At 49.0% G+C, this 22502-nt stretch overlaps 1 protein-coding gene across 3 annotated transcripts in view; it reads right to left on the bottom strand.

Annotated features, from left to right (window-relative positions):
* Window positions 1–8408: 8408 nt before the first annotated feature.
* The window catches only part of HCK (HCK proto-oncogene, Src family tyrosine kinase), a 33118-nt gene continuing 19024 nt past the window's right edge, over window positions 8409–22502 (bottom strand). For all 3 annotated transcript variants that reach the window (XM_037143200.2, XM_053671115.1, XM_053671116.1), the window contains 8 exons: window positions 21191–21294; window positions 20639–20788; window positions 20161–20313; window positions 18526–18705; window positions 17663–17739; window positions 12545–12698; window positions 11842–11973; window positions 8409–9178 (listed from right to left, as the gene is read on the bottom strand). In XM_037143200.2, the coding sequence (XP_036999095.1) occupies window positions 8976–9178; window positions 11842–11973; window positions 12545–12698; window positions 17663–17739; window positions 18526–18705; window positions 20161–20313; window positions 20639–20788; window positions 21191–21294 (1153 nt within the window). In that variant the 3' untranslated portion in view covers window positions 8409–8975. The remainder of the gene's footprint in view (window positions 9179–11841; window positions 11974–12544; window positions 12699–17662; window positions 17740–18525; window positions 18706–20160; window positions 20314–20638; window positions 20789–21190; window positions 21295–22502) is intronic.

Here is a 22502-nt window from a genome sequence, read left to right as displayed (position 1 = left end):
CTCATCTATATTCTGGTCTAGGCGGTCAATTGCTAATAAGGGGAAGAGAGGATGGTGTAACTATGGGAGCCATATTAGCTCCTGGCACAGACTGCTCCTCCCCTTCCCCCACTGCATTGTGGGTAATGAGGGTTGTGCGTAAACGCGCTTGTTCTTTGGGCGCCATCTTTATTATTGGCCGGAAAACTCGTTGCCAGGGTTACCTGAGGCCTTGATATAAGAAAGTGGGATGGGTATCAGCGCTCCAATAGGAGCCCGACTCCGAGAATAATTTGTAACTACGTATTTAATTATTTGCTTGACTGTTCTACATCCTCTCCAATGGAATGTGATACTTATTAATATAGGATTCTGTTTTTTATTATACCTCGTTCTGCTTCATTTTCATCAGAAAAATGGGGAGGGGATTATTATATCGATCGTAGTGTTATGATGAGGATCCAATGACATAATGTCACCCAGTTGTATACTTTTGTATACTTTTGGGCATATGGTAGTTGCCCAATACAATACACTATTTGTTAAAAGAATGAATGAAAAGCAGCATATTTAGTGGAGAAAGACATCTCTGAATGTGGACTTCACCATGTGCTAGTTAGGTAAGTGTGTGACTTTAGCCAAGTCACTCAACATTCCTAAGCCTCATTTTCCACTATCTGCTATGAACATGGGTATACAAATAATCTGTTTCAGTCTCAGCTTTCAGTTCTTTGGGTCATATACCTAGGATTAGAATAGCTGAATAATGTGGTAATTTTATGTTTAACTTCTTGAGGGACTTCCATACTATATTCCACAGGGGCTGCACCATTTTACATTCCCACCTGCAATGCACAAGCGTTCCAATTTCTCCACCAGCACTTATTTTCTGTTGTTTTTCATAATAACCATCCTAATAGGTGTGAAGTATTTAAAACTCTCTAGACCTCAAGTTCCCCATTGGTAGAGCAATATCATAAAAGACCTAGTAGGATGGTTATGTGGACTAAGTAAGTTAATATACATCAAAAGTTTAGAATAGTTTCTATCACATAATAAGTATTATGTTCTATACATGTTTAATATTATTATTATTTTGAGGTCATCAGGACAGTCCTTCTTACCTTTGGAATGGTGGAAACATTAAGATAGATGTTGAAGAAGATGGACAAGGTAACCCCACAAGTGAGAAGGGGGTTAAGGCTTGACTCAAATCCACTGAGTTGCATCCATGCCTCTGCTGTACGAACAGGCAGACAAAACCAATTTTAAAACAAAGGGTGTTGCAGTAACATTGGGCCATGTAGTTTCAGGTACCTGGAGAATGAGAGAGTGGAACCAGGCTTAGAGGAAGCAAATCTAATCCTTAGGTGTCTCCAAGGAGAAAGGTAGGATGCACTAATCTGTGTCTTTCTCACACTGGTTTTAGTTATCTGTTTCTGCATAACACACCACCCTAAAACTCAGCAGCTCAAAACAATGATTTAAAATTTCTCTTGCTTGTGTGGGTTGGCAGTCTGCACCATTTTAATGGTCTCATTTGGAATCTCTCATGCATTCTCATCTAATGGCTCAACTGGGGCTGGAGGGTACAAAGTAGCCTCCTGTGTCTACGTGGTTGGTGCTGGTTATCAGATAGGCCTCTCTCTCTACAAGCTCTCTAGTCCATAAAGGGGATAGATAGCCTAGGCTTCTCATTGTGGCCTCAGGGGTTCTATGAAGGTGAGGGGAGAAGCTGCGAGGCTCTTCCTGAGGCCTAAGCTTCAGAGTCCCGAAGCATCAGTTCTGCCCCATTCTAATGGTCAAAACTAAACACAAGGTCAGCCCAGAGTCAAAGTGGGAGGGTACCACACAAGGGCATGAGTTTAAGGAGGTATGACTGATTGGGGGTTACTTTGTCACAATCCACGGTGCCATCCTTGCCCACGCCACCCTCCTCTCTCTCACGGAGGCCTCTGTGGCAGCCTTCTACCTGGTTTTTGTACATTACTCGTCAGCTCTAATCTCTAGTGTACATTTAACAGCCAAAGCAGTCTTTCAAAAACAAGAATCAAATTGTATTTCTCCCCTGTTTAAAACTCTCAAGGGCTTCCCGTTGTGATTCATAAGAAAATCGAAAGTCCTCACCATGGCCTGCCAGGCATTGCAGGATCTGGCCTTATCTCCTGCCATTGTCCCCTCTACTTAAGTGGATCTCCTCAGATCCACAGACGTCCTCAGAACTTGACAAGCTCCTCTCTGCTTCAGAGCCTTTGCACTTGCAGTTCTCCTGTCTGGAATCCTTTTCTCAAATTGTGTGTGGTTCGCTCCTTCTTGTGTTTAGCTCTCAGCTCAACTGTCACCTCTGCTGAGAGGGAATCCCTGGCCACACATACAGATATAGGTATAATTTGGTTATTTATTATTGTCCATCTCCCATAAAGGCCTGGGTTGGGTCTGTGTTGTTCCCAACTGTGTCCCTATGAAGTACATGCTAAAAAATATTTGTTAAATGCTTGCATTACAAATGAATCTCAAGCCTCACTCTATCAGTTGGGAATAGATCCAGGTATAAGGAAGCCCCACCCCACCCCCAGTGATAGGGGCCTGACAAGATGAAAACTTACTTTCCTCTTAGTTTAGTTTCCCCCAGAAACCAGCTCTGAGACAAGGATTCAAGCAAAAGTAGTTTTTTGAGTCATGAAGGGACCTCCGAGGGCACTGGTGTGTAGGAGCTGGATCATACTTCTTGTAAGAGCTGACAGTGAAATTTTCAGGAATTTTGTGATTGTTGCACCTAGGCATTACTGAAACTTAGATTCTATAAATTTAAAATTAAATAGTAAAAACAAAACATTCTGCCCTGTCTGCTGTAGCTCAGTGGATTGAGCGCGGGCTGCGAACCAAAGGGTCACAGTTCGATTCCCAGTCAGGGCACATGCCTGGGTTGTGGGCCGAGTCCCCAGTGGGGGCCATGTGAGAGGCAACTACACATTGATGTTTCTCTCCCTCTCTTTCTCCTTCCCTTCCCCTCTCTCTAAAAATAAAAAAAAAGAAAATATATTTATTTAAAACCCGAAACATTCTATATTTAAAACTCATCACTTCCTAATCATTTCACTATATCTTTCTCTCATCAGTGGAGTTATTTACACCTATTTTATGTGGACTGCTGTTCAGTGGTGTGCTACTATGTTTCCCTTCCCCACTCTGTGTTAGGCGGCGTTGGGTTGGTAGCAGAGCCGACTTACCCATTAACACAGGAGGCCCAGTGTGCAAAAGCCCACCACGCTTTTAGGGGCCACAAAAATGTTCAAAAGAAATGAAAATTTTTTGAAATCAGAAGGGAAAAAAATGAACCTTGGGATGGAAGAAAACATCTTCATACATAATGTTAACATATTCAGCTTAATATCAATGCAGTTGTCAACTATAATTTATACTTAATTTAATATATTTATAAATAGAGTATGTATTTTATGGAAGAAAGTTCCAGCAAGGGCAAAGGTGCCAAAGGGCCGTGATTGTCATAATGCAGTTCTGGCTGACAGTTTGAAGTGGCCACAGTAGTACCGTTTACAACACAAAAGTCAGCAAGTGCTACAAATCAGGACTTGCGTTATTGCTTCGCTAGCAAAGTTTTTCCATAGAGGGCCACATAGTCAATATTGTAGGCTGTGAAGACCATGTGATTGGGTCACAACTACTCGACTCTGCCTTGTGGCACCAACGACGGCTACAGACAACACGTAACGGTGTGGCTGTGTTCCAGTAAAATGTGGTTTGCCATGGTTTGCCAAATTCAGATCTAGACTTAGACGAACGGAACAAATGTTAACAATGTAAGGGAAATTGAAGTGTATTTTGTCGGTAACTGTTGCATTGTGATTAGCACAAAATTGTGCTGGAAACTCTTACCTTATTCAGCAAAGAAGTTACTCATGTCATCTGCTAGTGAGTGAAGACATACATACTCATTTTCTTCTTATTCACAACTACCAGTGACACTCCCGAGCGACATTCATGTTGGAACTATACTTGAGAAGGGTATGTCGTCAAGCAAGTTACCTCTGTGGGTAACTGAAGCTTAATCCTGTGGGGAAATCCTGGGAATCAATGCAAAACGCACACCTCACAGTTATCCCAATGCAGAGGCAAGAGAGCTGGGGTATTTCTACACCAACTCCCCAAAATCATTAGTTGAGGACTGATCCCAGAGGGTGGTAATTCCTTGGTACTTTTGACCTTCTTGCAACACTGGCAGCTGAGTGTTTTGCAGTTTTAGGAAAAGAGCCCTTGGGCACAGTAATGCAGATAGTCGAAGGGGTACTGACGGCACAGGCCACGCCCTCTTACGTAAAAGTCCGGAGGGCCGGCCCAGGCCCAGCCGTCCCGGGCTGTGCCCCAGCTGTCTTCGGAGACCCTGGCCCCACCCAGCCGTGCCATCCCCAGAGTCACCTCGTTTCCTGCAGGCCCCTTACGGGAGCGAGAGCTCCAGCTTTCACATGCACATCCTAGATGCTATGTCAAAGCAAGAGATGAAACGTAAGGGGCCAAGGGGCCAGATCCATTGTTTTTTTGTTTGTTTTTGAGAGCAAGAGAGAGAGAAGGGAAAGAGAAATATTGACTTGTTGTTCCACTTAGTGATGCATTCACTGGTTGTTTTCTGTATGTGCTCTTACTGGGGATCGAACCCACAACCTTGGTGTATTGGGATGATGCTCTAACCAACTGAGTTGCCCATCCAGCACTCACATCAGTTGTCTTTTTTCAAAAAAAGATTTTGTTTGTTTCCTTTTAGAGAGGGGAAGGGAAGGAGAAAGAGAGGGAGAGAAACATCGATGTGCAATTGCTTCTCACACACCCCCCGGGGATCCATCCCCTCAACTCAGGGATGTGCCCTGACTGGGAATTGAACCAGTGACCCTTTGGTTTGCAGGCCAGCACTCAATCCACTGAGCCACACCAGCCAGGGCCACATCAGCTATCTTTTAAGAAAGGATGCTGGAAGGTGCTATACCACACTTTCACTTACAACTCCTTAATCAGAACTTAATCACACGATCCCATTTTGCTGCAAAAGGAAAAGGAAAGAGTAGCATTCATTCTGGGTAGTCACATGCCCCTGATACAAATTCTGTTTCTCTAGAAGAAGGGGAACGTGGAAATGGGGACAACTAGCAGTCACTGCCAACCTCTGGAAGGGGAGGGATACAAATAGAATGCAAATTGATATAGTCTTGTGTCAGATATACTGTGATGAGGACAGAGACAGGAGAAAATTGGGGGCCTAGGTTGGGGAGTAAGGAGGCAGTTTTATTCCAAGTCACGGGGAAACCAGTGCTTTCCCTACATTTAAACTGAAAGCCACAGCTAGAGGCTGGACTGAAACAAGTCCTTGACACGGGGCACTGTGTCCACGCCTGCCTTTGCCCCTTCCAGGGTAGGACTGCATGCAGTGTGCCCACAGAATCGGTGCCACAGCATTTATCCCCATGTTTTGGCTTGTTTGTTTGTTTATTAGACTTCATATTTTAGAGCAGTTTGGGGTTTACATAAGAGTGGAAAGTGCAGAGTTCCCATACACCTCTTCATCTGCCCCTCATTTCCTCTGTTATTAACATCTTGCCTTAATATGGTATGTTACAGCTGATGAGCCAATATTGATACATCCTTACTAATCAAAGTCCATAGTTTACACCGATCACTCCATGCTGTACATTCTATGAGTTTTAACAGGTATGTAATGATATGTATCTACCCCTGAAGAGTATCACACAGAATAGTTTCACTGCCCTAAAAGTCTGCTGTGCTGTACCTGCTCAGCCCATCCTCCCCCACCCCACCGCCTCCCTGGCAATTGCTGATTTTTAACTGCCTCTATAGTTTTCCTTTTCCAGAATGTCCTATAGTTGGAATAGACAGTGTGCAGCCTTTTCAAATTGGCTTCTTTCATTCAGCAATGTGCACTTAAGTTTCTTCCATGTCTTGGTAGCTCGTTTCCTTTTGTCACTGAACAACATTGCATTATATGAATGTACCGCCATTTGTTTATCCATTTACCTATTGAAGGACATCTTAGTTGCTTCCAAGTTTTGACAATTACAAATAGAGCTACTACAAGCATTAGTGTGTAGTTATTTGTACAGATATAAGTTTTCAACCCATTTGGGTAAATATGAAGAAGTGCATTGCTGACTTATATAGTAAGAGTATTTTTAGTTGTATAAGAAACTGTCAAATGTCTTCCCAAGTGGCTACACCAGCAATGAATGAATGGGAGCTTCTGTTTCTTCACATTTTACCAGTGTTCGGTGCTGTCAGTGTTCTAGGTTTTGGCCATTCCAGTAGGTGGGTAGTGGTATCTCGCTGTTGTTTTAATTTGCATCTCTCTGATGACATGTAATATTGAGCATCTTTTCATATGCTTATTTGCCACCTGCATATTTTCCTTTGTGAGGTGTCTGTTCAGGTCTTTTGCCCATTTTTTAATTGGGTTGATTTCTTATTGTTGAGTTTTAAGAGGTTTTTGTATATTTTGGACGTCATGTCTTTAATAGAGATGTGTTTTGCAAATGTGTTCTTCCATATCAGAGTTTGTCTTTTCCTTCATTTTCATTTCTCGGTCTTTCTCAGAGAAAAGGTTTTTTTTGTTTTAAAGGAGTCCAATGTATCAGTTGTTTTTTTCATGGATCATGCTTTTGGTGTTGTATCTGTCCCCGTGTTCCACCTGTCTTCTGTGAGCAGGGGGAAAATCAGAGTGTAGAACAGCGTGAACCGATAGAGCAGGAGGGCATGAATTGACTTCTTGATCTTGTCCACACAGCAATAGGCTCCAACTCTTGAGTTCATGTCTCAGTCAGCTATTTTTACAATAATGCTATGTAACAGAACACCCCTGAAACTCAAAGACTTATAAGATTGAGCATGCACTCCTCTCTCACATGCCCACAGGTCAGCTTGGGTTCAGACTGAGGCTGGGATCAGCTGGGTTTAACCACAAGCTGCAGGTCGGGTCCAGATCTGTACCACATGTCACTCATTTTTCTGGGACTATGTTCTTTTCAGGGCAAAAGGCTGGAGGGCAGGCCAACCCCACGAGCACATTTTAAACCTCTGCTTACATCACATTCTCTAACATCCCATTGGCTAAAGTGAGTCTCATGGCCAAGTTCAACATCAGTGGGGCAGGGAAGTGTATTCCTCCTGTGGATTACTGAACAGCAATTCAGTGTATTGACACCACAATCGTGAGTGCAAATTCCCATCACGGAGCCCTGTGCTCAGATACCCAAAGACACATCTCAAACCAGAAAGCAAGAGAGAAATTCACGTACCAACTAGGTAAGTTGAAACACTGATAGCTTTCTTTCCCACTGTTCTTATACCCGGTTTCTAAGGATGAGACTCTGTGCTACTCAGGGGCACAGAGTCAGTTCATATAGGGTTCCACGTGACCCCGTGGGTACTGTGATATAGATCCTTCGAGGAGTGTGACGATAGAGAAAGGTGTCGTCTGCTCCCCATCCCACTGTCACCTCTTCTTCTTGCTCCCCTTACAACAAAAGCTAACTGCCAGGGACTTACAACTGAGACCACATGCCTCCTTGGCTTCTCTGCTTCCTTCCCAGCCTCCCTCCCAGATACCTCTCGGCAGCCACCTCTCCAGACTCCAGGATTCCCGCAACTGTGGGTACCGTCTTACAACCACAGTGGCTCCTGGGCCACAGAAAATGCCCCCAGTGCTGGCAGAGACCTGCCAGCTTGTGCAGCAACATGGCTTGGCAGGAGAGACAGGGTCCCAGAGTATGAAAAATCATTCCTGTCTTCTTGGCAGAGCCAGCTCCTTGGAGACAGAAACCCATCCAGAGCCCCAGGCCAGTGTGAGAAGCAGAATAATGCCCCACCACCCCCAAAAGTCCCTATCCTAATCCCCAGAACGTATGAAGATGTTACCTTACATGGTAAAGAGGACTTTACATGATAAGGATCTTGAGATGGAAGATTCGTCTGGATTATCCAGGTGGGTCCGGTGTAATTACAGCGTTCTTGACAAGTGAAAGAGGGAGGTAGAAGACTCAGAGAAAGAGGAGTTATGGTGGAAGTAGAGCTCGCAGTAATGGGTGGGAAGGAACCATGCAGCCAGCCTCCAGAAGCTGGAAGAGGAAAGGAAACGCCCATTGGCCCCCAGCGCTTGCAAAAGGCATGGAGCCCCGCCAAGCCATTTCAGACTTCTGATCTCTGGAACTGAAAGGTAATAAATTGGTGTTGTTTTAAGCCACCAAGCTGTTACAGCAGCAATAGGAAACTAACAACTATTTTGAAGCAGTTTGAGTATTGAACCCCTTCTCTGCACTACTGGTCTCGGGAAGAGGCTTTCCCCATTTTTGACTTATGCAGTGAAAAGTCAAATAGATATTAAGAAACTGGAGGAACAGCTGACCTGTCAGTAAAGCTTTTAGCATATGTATCTTTTATTTAAATATTTTTTAAAGATTTTATTCATTTATTTTTAGAGAGAGAGGAAGGGAGGGAAAAAGAGGGAAAGAAACATTGATGTGTGGGATACATCGGTTGGTTGCCTCTCATGTGCCCCCCACTGGGGACCTGGCCCACACAACCCAGGCATGTGTCCTGACTGGGAATCGAACCTGCAACCCTTTGGTTCACAGGCCGGCACCCAATCTACTGAGCTACACCAGCCAGGGCACTTATATTTAAATATTTACTTCATTATTTAAAAAGTTTCCCATTTCAACCACAGCTGTAACTGGAATACAGGTGTCCCAGGCAATAGAAATAGGAAGTCAAGGCCTCCTGAGAATGGCAGATTGTGGACTGCTAGAGTCAAAAAGAGATTGTCCAGTCCAACCCACTCACTTGACAGATGAGAAAACGTGGCTGGAGCAAGCATGGGTGTCTGGGAGTGGGAAGGGTGAGCGGGTATCTGGCCGATGGTGCTGGAGACACCTCCGAGGCCTTGCCTCAGTGTCTGGCCCTGCCTCGGTCCCCCCCCATCACGGCTGCTGCTGGTACTGGCTCTCTGTGGCTGTGAAGAAGTCCTCCAGCACACTCTGGATATATTCGAAGGTGGGCCGCTCCTCAGGGCGGTTCTGCCAGCAGCGAGTCATGATGTTGTAGAGCTCCTCAGGGCACAGTTCTGGCCGGGGCATCCGGTATCCTCTCTCCAGTGCCCGGATCACCTCAGGGTTTGACATCCCTGAGGAGGAACCATGGGATTAAAAAGGGAGGGATTGTGGGTGGGAGTCCAGGGGTGGCAGATGTACTTGCCTCCCAGGCAGCCATCACTCTCCACCTCCTGTGGGAACTGAGCCCCTGCCACTGTGAAGTTCAGAGACTCCCTTGAGCCAGGACAGGGTCATGACCCCCAATTTTAGCCAGTGAGAGCTGAGGGGGAGTCTCCAGGGAGAATTCCCGGAAGATTTTCCACCCTGACAAAAAGAGACTTCAGAGGATGCACACTTCCTCCTTTCTTCAGACCCCGTGAGACAATGTGACCCTAGCAGCTGCAGCAGCCATCTGACCATGTGAGGAAACAGTCACAGACCAACACACAGTCCTGAGAGCTGCTGAGCGGCTGCACTAACCAGTCGCCAATGCCAGACACAATATGGGGATTAACAACTTACTGTTTAGTCTGTTATTTTGTTACCTGCAGCCTAATGCATCCTAATGGATACAGGGTTTCATAACTCATTGCCTGGTTTTCCCTGGCATACCCTCAAGACAAAACAGTTAGGTGGCCAGACTCAATGTCACCCTATGTATGTGTGAGACCATTTCCTTAATTAAACTTGTTAGTTATCCTTAAGAACAACAATTTAACTATGATTCCCAACTTTTTATTACCAGTCTTGAACTCCAAACTCATATATCCAAGTGCTTCCTTGAACATCTTTACTTGGATGTCTACTAGTTACCTTAAATTTAATGGGACTAAAACAGAATTCTTGAATTTCTACCCACAGAGCATTACACACCCAGTTCCTCAATTAAAACCAAGAGAATCACCCTTGATTCTTCTCTCTCCCTCACCTTCCACATCAACAAGGCACATCCGTTCTTCTTTTGAAACATAGCATCAACCCATCAACTCATCTCTGTTGCCATCACTCCCTGTGCCTGTGCCACTACTGAGGCTGCCACCGTGTCCCCAGCTCCCAATCCACTCTCCACACTGAGCCAAAGCATCACTTAAACACGGAGATTAGATGACGCCACTTTCCAGCCAAAAATCCTTCACTGGCTTCCATGTACTTATACTCACATCCACTCACTCTTCATCATGACCATGGACCCTGCTGGATCTGGTCCCTGCCAACCTCATCCTCTACCATCTATTCTCATTCTTGGTCTCTAGCTACCTGGCTTCTTTGCTGTTCTTCAGGCACACCTCAGGCCCTCGAAATGAGCAGTGCCTTCTACCTGAAATCTTTTCCCTAGGTCATCGCTCAGCTGTTTTTCAGTTCAAATATGACTTGCTCTGACAGGCGCCCCCTGTCCACAGGAGCCCCACGGCACCCTCTCTCAAACACCTCTGCTGCACTTCCTTCTCAGCAGTGATCTCCACCTGGGGGGGGGGGGGCGGTGTCTGTTTAGCACGTCCCTCCAGGCTAGGATGTGGGCGCCTCACCAGCAGGGACCTCAGCTCTTACTGACCCCTAGTGCATAACACATGGTAGACATTTGATAAATACTGTTGAAGGAACAGAGTCTGTGTCTTCCATTCTTAACCTTCACAACCACTTCTGCAAGCTAGATACCATCACCTATATTTTATTACAGGGGAAAACCCTGGGGTAGAAGTGAATTTCTCCAAGTGTAACAGTCGATGGGGACAGGACTCAAATTCAGGACAGTTTATTAAAATAGCGGAGCCCCTTTATATCTGCCTTGCCCCCTTTTCCAGTTGTCTGGCTAGAGACATCCCAGGTGACATCCCAACGGAAAAGGAACAGGAAACCACATTATTTACTGAGTCCCAGGCCCTCTATATGTTGGATATATGTTTGTCTGCCCACACGTCCTATTCAGTGCAGGGTGCTGCCCACAGGCACGTGGATAAACTCATCCATTCCAGTGCCTGAGCACCCACTGTGTGGTGAGCACAGAGGCAGCAGCGCAGATACACACACCAGTGAGCAATACAGATGTGATTTCTGGCCTCATGGAGCCGAGAGTCTGATGGGGAAAATATTAAACTAAACATCGTTATCAATTGTGATGAACACTGGGAAAGAAACGGTGTAGGGGGTTATGAACGAGAAGCACGAGGGACACGTGTGGGACTCTGGATGACCGGAGGGTGGATGCAGCAGAAAGTGAAGCTGGAGAAGTAGGCAGGGGCTGGGTCATGCCAGACCTGCGGGCGTACTTAGAAGTTTGGGATTTTGTCCTAATATGATGAGAGGCCATGAAAGACTGAGGGGTGGAGAAGTGACAAGATCTGAGTCACAACGTTGGAAAAACTGCTCAGGCTGCAAGCAGAGGATGGCCTGTGGCAGAGAGGGGAGAAAGCAGGGTGATGGTGAGACGGTCACCGTGCCATCGAGGTGACAGGTGGTGTTGACCTGGATGTGGGTGGGGGCTGTGGAGTTAGAGGGGGAAGACTTGAATAGTGTTTTGGAGTCAAATGGGCAGAATCTGTGGCTTGGATGCAGTAAGGAGTGAGAGGAAAGGAAGGGCAGAGGAAGCCCCCAGATTTCAGGCTTAGGAAACCGGGTGGATGGTGGTGCCTTTCACTGGGATGGGGCAGGCATCGCAGGTGAGGATGAAGCACTCAGTCCGAATGGACACACTGACAAGGGAGGACGGCCAGGCTGGGCCGCAGAAGCAGCCCCCAGCTGATGCCGCCTCCGTTACCTGGGTATGGGATCCGGCCATAGGTGACGATCTCCATCAGCAGGATACCGAAAGACCAGACGTCTGACTTGATGGTGAAGGAGCCAAAGTTGATGGCTTCGGGAGCTGTCCACTTGATGGGGAACTTGGCCCCTGCAGGGTTGGGAAGAGCAGAGTCAGCGAGAGTCTGGGGAGCAGTCAGGGCCGGTCTCCTCGAGGGTGAGGGGGCAGGACGGCGCAGCTGCCCACATCTGCGCCCCGCGGAACTGCGACTTCCCTGAATCTGGCCTCTGTGAAGCAAGGAACATCCATGCTGAGGACAGATGGCTAAAGCGGGAGGAGTGGGCAGAGGGGTCTGGGGTGTGGTAGGGACCTCATTCCCCAGGACCACTTTGTTGATTCAGCTATTACTCGGGTGACCGACGACTCCTTAAGAGCGGAGCTGTAGAGGTCACAGATTCCGGGACAGCAGGACTTCAGGGAGCCTGAGTCCAGGTGGTAGCTAATGCCTCAGCACCCTCACCCCAGGCAGCGTGGAAAGGGAAGAGTTTGTCCTTGGCCTCTAAGGTTTCCACCAGTCACTGGTGTCTCTCCCTGTACTCCCCTCCTTCCCCCTGGTCTGGGATGGGTTCGGTTAGCCTCTGGTTACTGATCTCCGTCTTAGTCCTTGGAGGTTGGTGAAGGCGATCCGTAAGGACACACATCCTCTCGGCGCATCCCCTACCTTCCCGGGCCGTGTACTCGTTGTCCTCGATGACCCTCGCGAGGCCGAAGTCCGCGATCTTACACACCAGGGACGCAGAGACCAGGATGTTGGCCGCTCGGAGGTCTCGGTGAATGTAGTTCCTCCGCTCGATGAAGGCCATGCCTTCCGCAATCTCCGCCCAAAACAGAGAGACCCCCGTCCTCAGCTCTGGCCCCTCGCCAGACAGGTCCCACCCAAAGGCAGAAGAGGGGTGTCCGCGTGTGAGGAAACTGGAAAACGTGTGAGCCGCTCCCCCTTTTCTGTGGGAGGGTCCTGAGTCAGGCTGGCATTTCTCTGTCTACCCACCCAGGCTGGGAGGGTCCTCAGGGCCTGGGTCAGGGTGGGGGCTGCTCTAGAGTTCTGGGACTTCCAGAGAACACTTTGAGGAAAAAGCACTGAATGGTATTGTTCTCCAGGACGTTTATATCCGCACCAGGATACAACGAAGATACTGTGAGCTCATCCCCCAGCCCCTTTTTGGGGACAACCTAGGCCAAGATCATGTTCTGTTGTATCTTTTTTTTTTTAAAGATTTTATTAGTTTATCTTTAGAGGGGTAGGGAAGGAGAGAGGGAGAGAAACATCAATGTATGGTTGCCTTCTGTGCATCCCCTGCTGGGAACTGGCCTGCAGGGAACCGGCCTGCAACCCAGGCATGTGCCCTGACTGGGAATCAAACCGGGATTGTTTGGTTCGCAGGCCCGCACTCAATCCACTGAGCTACACGAGCCAGGGCTGTTGTATCTCTTATATCTTCTTTATCCCCACACCTGGTTAGGAAAAATTCATTTATTCATGAATATCCACTGAGTGTCTTGTGGGTGCCAGACACGTTACTTGAACAGGTTCTGAGCCAGGCAAAGCCCCTGCAGTTGCTAATGAGCACCCTAAAGAAAGGATAAAGAGGGATAACAGGAAATAAAGACTAGCAGCCTTTTGGGGTTGGGCAAGTGGTCAGGGAAGTCTTCGACGAGGAGGTGAACTTTAAGCAAAGATCTCAGTGATGATAAGAAGTGTATCAAGTAAGAATGTTCCTGGCAAAGAGAACATCAGGTGCAAAGGCCCGGAGGCAGGAATGAGCTTGGGTGTCTGTGGACCAGGTGACCGAGCAGAAGTTGCCACAGGGTCAGTGCTTGGAGTTGAGAGGGAGGTGGCTGAGTGTGAAGGACCTTGTGGGCTAGGAGAGGAGGTTGGACTGCATTCTGAGTGTGACGGGGAGATAGCAGAAGGCTCCGAGTAGGAACGTGATGTTGTCTGATGTATATTTTAATGTCACCATGGCTGCTGAGTGAATTGGAGGCTGTGCTGGGGATCTTTATCCACAGTGGGGCCCTGGACGCCTCCGCACCTCCGATGGAGGGACGGGGGATTTTTCCTTAGGGACATTTTCTACCTAGGAGGGTTTGTGCATTAACCTTGATAAAGAAGTTTATCATTAATTCTTAGGCACCCAGCAAACAGCACTTACAATTTGCAAACTGGCTTTCAAGCTCCTTGAGTCAGGTGCTCTCACAATCTCTGTTTTATAGAGGGACACTTCCCAGATCATACCACCAAGAAAATTCTGAATGTCAGACTCAAACCAGTCGTGGGTGTTCAGTCCCAGTGCACTGCTCTGCCTGTAATTACTGCATAACCCCAGTGCTCCGGAGGACTGCAGCTGGGTGCAATCTGGTGAGATTGGTTGGAAGAGTAGCGCATCTCTGCCGGGACAGACCATACCGGGGCACAAGCCAGCTTGAGGAGCAGATGGTGCACTTACAGAAAGTGGCCAGAAGAGGGCACCTACGACCATCGAAACTGAGGTAGGAGGCTGCAGACTTCCCAACAAAAACTTGAAACTTTTTAATTTTGTTTGGGGAAGCTGACCAGGGGTTAAGGTAGGTCTTGGCCTGAGGTGGGGGGCTGGGGAGGTGGGGATGTGTAAGGAGTACTTAGAGACACAGTCAAGGATTGGTCATTACCTTAATGGCAGGCATTGTGGCTTATTTACTTATTTATTATGACAGTACTTTGGGGGAGGTACTATTGTTATCAGTCCTATTTCACAGGTGAGAAAGCTAAAGGCCAGAAGAGTAAGTAACTGATCCAGGTAAGGGCCAGGATTCAAACTCCACCCACCATACTCAGGGTCCATGCGTTTACCCATTACTCTACCTGGATTTTTGGCCATCGATTTGGCACAGAGCAGGCACTGATGCTGGTAGTTACCATTTTTAGCACCCACTGGCAGACAGTCATGTTACTGATTTTCACTGGAGCTCAGGGGGCCAAGTGAGACAAGTCCCACGCAGATCGGAGGCGATAATACCCAAGCGACTCTGGAGTTGGACCAGCTCAGCCTGAGCCCCCTGCTTCAACCTTCTATGCCTCCCTTCATTCTCTGTGAAATGGGGACAGCCCACTCTGTAAAACAGAACCTGCTTCTGAGGGGTTATGTGAGGTTTAATCCTGTCAGCCTCCATCAAGGACTAGGAAGTGGTGTCTGGCATGTAAGTACTCACCTCAGTGGTAGCTGCTAGCGCTCCCTGTTGAGGGAAGGGCACTCGGAAAGGTTAACCAACTACCTCAATGCTTCCCAGGCAGAACTGGGATCAACCCCAAAATCCTGTGCAACTCCTAAGCCTGATACACATTTACAGAGTTACTTCTCAAGGTTTTGTCAATTGAATGAATGAATGGATAGGTTTACCGGGCTCAGGGTTGGTCTAAGAACTGGGGGTTGATCGGGTGGTGAGATTTCATGATCACCAAATGGGCTGCCATGACGTCAGGCACTGGAACTCAGGTTTCTTCCAAGAGTATCAGGGAATCACAGAATCAGAGCTGGAAGGGCCTGTAGGAATGTTCTGGCTCTTCGAACGAAATCCTACTCATGCCTCAAGGTCGTCTGGCAGTGTGGGGGTAGAGGGCAAAAAAGTGCCACGTATGAGCCCCTGCCTTTCTATCAGAGCAGCTCTATCTTGACCGATTTTAGAATATTCAGTTACTGTATAAGATTTCATTGACCAAAAGAGTTGTGCCAAAAAAAAAAGCTTCTGAACTTGAAAACCACAGATGTGGTCCATTTCCCTCATTTGACAAATGGAGAGACTGAGACCCACACAGGCCTGGGGTACCCGGCACTGTGCCAATCTGCCTCTAGGACTGGAGGCGGAGACCAGGTCCCCGGGGTGGCTCCTTCTCGTCCCTGGGCCCTGAGTTCTCCTCTGTTCCTGGATGCACAAGGGCCTGGCAGCTCTTTTCCTCCCTTGGTTTGTTTTCCGATCTGTAAAATGGGGAGAGTGGCCCTTGCCCCAGTCGATGACTCTGCCCAGCAAGGTTTCTACCAGTTTGACGGTTATACTTTATCAACAGACTATTGTTTCTCTAGGGTCAGGGCCCGCTAAAGTCAAAATACCAGGCCTTGATTTCCATAGGTCTCTGGCATTCTAGGCTCTGAAAGGTTAGACATTTTTTTAAACTTCTGTTGGAACCCCCTCCACGCCCCAGGATTTGCATACTCAAATGCACTCTGCCCTGGGCCCTGGTGCAGGTCTCCCTTAACACCCTCCAGGCTGCAAACCACACTCCCTTCACTTCACCAGCCCCAGGCACTGGCTGGCCAGGCCCAGCTCTTGTCTTTCCCCTTTGGGCTCTGGCACAGGCTGTTTCTTTTATCTAGAACAGCCTTTCCTCTCCTCTTCTTTGGACTAACTTCTACTCATTCTTCAGGGCTCAGCCTAGAGGCCACTTCCTCCAGGAAGTCTTCTTGGATTGCACCAAGGCCAGGCTAAATGTTCCAGCTGCATACTCCCAGTACTTGTCTTCCCACAAATAGGAGAGAATGAGAGGGGAGGGAAATAAAAAGCACTCAGACTGAGGGAGAGAGGATCTGCAACAAGGGAAGGTGAGAAAGAAAATGGGGCTTTACATGGTGTTTCTGAAACTTAAGTACATTATTATTTTGCTGGATACTGCATTCCTTTGACACTGAGTCAGGCCTCTTGGGTCTGAGCCCCCAAAGAGATTCAGCTTTTTAATATCTGTCTTCCTGTCTGGACTATACACTTTGTGAGGACAGCAATACTTTCCAATTTATTCCCTGCTGTATCCCCCCAAATGAGCACGGTAGCTTAGGCAAGCCATTTAACCTCGCTGAGCCTCAGTTTCCTCATCTGTACTTATCTTCTTGTCTATGCCTCAAGTTCCTATTATGTGAATGGGGGTGGCACTTTCCTTCCTGTGGTCAGAGTGTTACATTGGTGGCTCCCAGTGGACCATGCCTCCTGGGCTCAGGCCCTTGGCCAAGCCCCTCCCACACTGCCTCTGGGCTGGGCCCCCGTGATGGGCTTTAGCCAATGGGACATTAGCAAGCATGGTGCAAGTAGAGGCTTCATCAGCACTTGCACATTAGGGCTTGGCTATGGAGCCTCGCTGCCACGCCGTGAAGAAGCTCTGGCTGGACTACTGAGTGATGAGAAGCCTCATGGAGAGAGACCCCAGAGGATGAGACACCATCGTGGCCATTCTAGACCCAGGCCAGCACCCAGCAGAATGCAGTCTATGAGTGACCTCAGCCTTGCCACATGGAGCAGATGAACCGCCCAGCCAGCTCCAGTCAACCCACAGAATTATAAGAAATAATTAATGGTTGTTTCCAGCTTATAAGCCCTGGGGTGATTTCTTACATAAGAATAAACAGCAAAAACCCCACCGTAGAATGTTGATGTGAGGACTAAATGGAAGGCACATTCAAAAAGTATACTTTCAGCCCTGGCTGATGTAGCTCAGTGGATTGAGTGCCAGCCTGTAAACTAAATAGTCACTGGTTCGATTCCTGGTCAGGGCACATGCCTGGATTGCAGGCCAGGTCCCCAGTGGGGGGCATGTGAGAAGCAACCACACATTGATGTTTCTCTCCATCTCTTTCTCCCTCCCCTCCCCTCTGTCTAAAAGTAAATAAAATCTTTCTAAAAAAAGTATACTTTCATACGGAGCTCCCAAGTGTGAACCAGTACAGCTGCTATTACTACCGCATGTGGTCAATATGAATGTGCTGAACGGACCATTGAGCTCCTGTCTCCCCCCACCCCCAGCCTCCCATCCGCCTCTCACCTGGGCTGAGAAGTCAATGAGTTTCGGCAGCGGCTGCTTGCTGCCTTCGCCACTTTTCAGGAAGTCCAGCAGGCTTCCTGCGGAGGAAGGGGAAGCGACACTGACCACTGGTGCTACCTGGGGTTAAAACTGTCCATGGTAACAGGTTTAAATAAAAGTACTGCTCCCAGTGTCTGAGAAAAACAACCTGCGTGTTTTTAAATGACGTTAGGATTGCTGGACTGGTTCCTGGAGACACGCTTTTGGAGCCCGGATGACCAAGGCTATGGTTTTCTAAGGCTGGAGTTAACTGTGTATTTAGAAAGTGAAAAAAAAGTTAAAATGAAAAAGTTTTGAGATTTTAAATCACACTAAATGAGGTTGGGTGAGATGTTTCTATTAATCGAAAATGGGCAGAAATTGAAATGGTTGCAAAATAGTGGCCTAAAATAAAGGATCCCCAAGAAATTGTGGGTCCTGGGTGAGCAGGGATGGGACGGCCTGGCATGGATGCTCTGTTGAAGCTTTTCCAGAGCACCGGTCCACGCCGGGGACGCGGCTGCGGGGGAGAGTTGCCCCTGCCCTTTAAGGCTCACCGCAAATCCATAAGCCTCTTCTCCCATCACCCAGCAGAGTCCTGCCTACTCCCCTCTCCTGGTAGCTTCGTGTGCCCCCTTGCCCTGTACCCCCCTCAACATGATTTCACCTCGTTAACTGGGGGGGCTGGGCAGTTGCATATTAAGGGGCTCAATGAGGACTTGTGGGAAGACCTCCTGGCCAGACTGGGGGCAACTCAAGGGCAAGAGCCACAGCAGAGTCACCTCTGAGTCTCCGCTTGACTGGTATGAGCCACAGCCCCCATCCCCGGCCCCCGAACACAGCACCTTTGGCCATGAACTCCGTGATGATGTAAATGGGCTCCTCCGTGACCACTGCGTGCAGCTTCACCAGCTTGTCGTGCTGCAGGGTTTTCATCAGGTTGGCCTCTGCCAGGAAGGCCTCCACGGACATGCTCCCTGGCTTCATCGTCTTCACGGCCACCTTGGTGTGCCTGTTGTAGGTGGCTGGAGTGGGAGAGAAAGCAGGAGCAGAGTCGATCAGAGCCTGATGCAGACCTGCCTCCTCCAGGAAGCCTTCCGTGCCCACCTCGCCTGCACGGAGGGCTGAGAGGGGTGGGCCCTGGCTCACGCAGATGTGGTTGGGAAGCTGCTTCACCACTTCCTGGCTGTGTGCCCTTGGGCAAGTCCCTTAACCTCCTCAACTGCGGTTTCCCCATCTGCAAAGTCGACATGATCAGCACTGCCCTTGAAGGGCTGCCGTAAGGATGAAAGAATAACCTCAAAACATCACTCAGGTTTTGTCACTCAGACACACAGACCACCTTGGCTTTGTCACTCTCTCACACGCCATCTTTCCTTAAAGTGCATTCATCTTTACGCTGCTCTCAAAATCAATACCAGTCTCACCAGAGTTCTCCTGACCCATGACCTGGCCTTGCCCACCTTGCCAGCTTTATCACCCACCAGACCCCCCTCCCTTTTGTGCACCAGTCAGTCTGCACACCCCTCAGCCCCTCGAGCACCCAACCACCTATCCCATCACAGGAACTTCGCACATGATGTTCCCTCGCCCCACCCACATTTCATCTTGTCAGTGAGCTCATAAATCTCATCATTACTTGTGTTTCCATTTTTGCCTTAGAGCTACCAGGAAGCTCTAATCCAAATCTGAGGTCTTATTGAAAAGTTTAAAGCCATATATTTTCTAACTCATTGCTCAGATCTGTTTTACCTTCTCCATTATTTCTCTGACACATTCCCTTATTCAGTGCCTGGTATATAGCAGGCTCTCAATATAGTTGAAATGTGTGGATTTTAAGCTTTTTTTTCCGGACTAAATTGTTTGCAACTCTGTAAGTTGTCTTCACCCCCATTTGAAACATGGTGGCTGTGAACACAAAGGGTGCACCAGGCCCTGAGCCAAGCATCACGTCTACCCCACAGTTCTGCGAAGCAGGTGCCGCTGTCCTCAGGTTAATGGGGCAGGGGACAGCAGGGGTGGGACATGCCTTACTGGGGTCCCATGGTGCCTTGGCATGGTGCCAGGCACACGGCAGGTGCTCAGAGTGGCCTGTTCTTCAGTTGCCAACATTGAACTCACCTAGAAACCTCCGAGCCACATTTCCCCATTTTTATTTTCATCATCCTAAGGAGCCTCTGGTAATCTCAACCCCAAACTGGTAGACTGGCCCAGCTCCCTGTCAGGGAGCTGATTCCTCATCCAGGGCCCCTCCTTCCCAGAAGGAAAGTTTTGACCCCAACTGGCCCGGCCCTCAAGGTAAATCGGTGTTTGCATAGCAGGTGGTTTGGTTTCCTATCGGAGGGATTGCTCCCTTGTGGTTAATATTCAAATCTCCCCTTCTGCCCCAGCTGGCATTCCTGCTTTGCCACAGGCTTTTCCGGGAAGCAACGGCCTCCCTCCCCTCCCCCTCTCGCCCCCCTCTGACCCTGGGTCCTTACCCATCCAGACTTCCCCGAACTGCCCGGCTCCGAGCTTTTTCTCCAGCTTGAGGGACTCCCGGGGGATCTCCCAGGCATCTTTCTCCCATGGCTTCTGGGGCTTGGAGGACACGCAGGGCACTGTCAGCTTCTGGCAGAGCCCATCACTCCCTTCTGTAACAGAACTGCCAGTCAGTCAAGGGCAGCCAGCTCCGAGCCGGCCAAAGGGTTCCCCTCCAAGGCCTCCCTGCCTGGTCCACCGCATCTGGCCAGTGTTCCAGTGGGTTGCCATGATGAGGGCTGTTCCCAAGAGAGCAGACCGCGATGAGATGCCACCTCCTCCCCCTTCTCAACAGAACTAACATTTCAGGAGAATCCAAAGCAGCTGTTTGTCTGAGGGGGATCAGAAAGAGCCCAGCAGGCCTCCGAGGGCACCACGCACCCTTGACGAGGACCCCCGGGAGATAGGCCCACCCTGGGGCCCTGGGCAGGAACTCACTCTTGTAGTGGGCCACCAGCTCCTGCAGGGTGTTGAAGGTGCTTCGTGGGGAGACGTAGTACCCTCCGTTGTCCAGGGTCCGGATCTTATAATGTTTCACTGTGTCCCTGTGCTGGGGGTCATAGTCTCGCACGGACAAAGAGTAGCTCCCTGCATTGGCCAGAGAGAAACCACTCAGGAGTGGGACCTCGGAGGCCTGCCACTTCCTGTCAGTGCCCTGACGCCCCTTCCAAACGGCCCCATAAGACCACTGCTGGCACCGCCGTGGCGCCTGGGCTGTGGAGTCAGGCTGCCTGGGTTCTGGTCGTGGCTCCTCCACGTCCAGCTGTGAGACCTTGGACAAGTGAGTACATCACTGCTCTGTGCCTCAGTCTCCTCACCTGTGAAGTGGGGTTGGTCATGACACCTCCCTATCTCATCCTACTGCCTGATAATTAGAAGAAATAATGCTTCTAAAATAGTCAGAATGCGAACGCTCCATAAACCTTGGCTTTCGTTATCATCCTCATTATCTATCTATCCATCTATCTATCATGGGGAGGGCTGGGTCACCTTTGGTCGTCTCACTGTCCCGGATCATGAAGGAGCCCAGCACATTGCCAGGGGCCAGGAGTTGGCGCTCCGCATCTTTCCGGCTGATGCCCTTGAAGAACCACCTGGTGGAAAGGGGAGGAGACAGATGTGACCCCCCTGGGTGGGTGGCACTGTCCCACTGACAAGGGCGCCAGGATACCGAGGGCCGGGCTTCCTGCAGCGTCGATGTTCCTCTGAGATTCTTTTGGGAAAAACAATGATTGTTTCAATATTAAAACAGACATTTTACCAGAACTGAATCCAGTTTGCTGAGTCGGAAACTCGCATGCCCTGGGGAGCTTCCTCTGAGAAAAATAACCCAGTGTCATGAACACCAGTGCCTGAGGTCATGCCGACACCTGCCGACTGGAGGGGTTGGGAGAGGGACAGAGACCGGGCATGAAGGCACAGCCAGCTGTGGTCAAAATTCTACTTCCGCAGGTTTCACAAGAACACATGACATTCTTCTTGGGGCCTTGAAGGCCTGTGTGGGGAGGGGTCTGGGCTTTGTCAGCTTCACAGTGTGTCCTTCTCGGTGTATACAAAGTCACATACAAAATTGGCCTTTTGGCCCTGGCTGGTGTAGCGCAGTGGATTGAGCGTGGGCCTGTGAACCAGAGGATCGAGGCTCGATTCCCAGTCAGGGCACAGGCCTGGGTTGCAGGCCAGTTCCCAGCAGGGGACGCATGAGAAGCGACCTTACATTGATATTTCTCTCCCTCTCTCCTTCCCTTCCCCTCTGAAGATAAATAAATAAAATCTCAGAATTGGCCTTCCGAATTTCTAAGCAAGAATGTGAGATTTTAAATCATTTTATACGTGGGACCATACCCTTGGACCTTTTCTTCATTCTCCCGGGTCCTGGGGATACAGAGTGGGGAAGTCCTAGCAGCAGCCCCCTCCATCCCCACCCTCAGCAGGGCGGGGCGAGGTTCATGGTCTGTGATGAAAAAAGCCCCGGGCCCGAGGCCAGCCGCCAGCCCTGCCGTAACCTGCTGTGTGACTTGGAGCAAGTTGCTTTTCCTCTCTGGGCCCCTGTTTCCTTTGTCTCAACTAAGGAGAAAGACAGCTAACATTCATCTACCCGACAACCCCATGGGATCGTTGCCCTTATCATCCTCACTTCATAGATGGGGAAACTGAGGGACAGAGAGAGAACAAGCAACTTGCCTGGTGTCGTAGAGCTGCGAAGCAGTGGAGCCAGGCTTCAAATCCAGGCAGTCTAACTCTAAAGCCCAAGTTCTTGATCAGCACGCTGTGCTCTCCCTGCCCCTCCCGCCTTCTTGGACTT

This window comes from Artibeus jamaicensis, unplaced genomic scaffold, assembly GCF_021234435.1.
Source record: "Artibeus jamaicensis isolate MK-2021 breed Jamaican fruit bat unplaced genomic scaffold, CSHL_Jam_final contig_685, whole genome shotgun sequence".
In the NCBI taxonomy this organism is placed as follows: Eukaryota; Metazoa; Chordata; class Mammalia; order Chiroptera; family Phyllostomidae; genus Artibeus; species Artibeus jamaicensis.
Note: the sequence above shows the minus strand (reverse complement) of the source record. Positions and strands in the feature narration are given on the sequence as shown.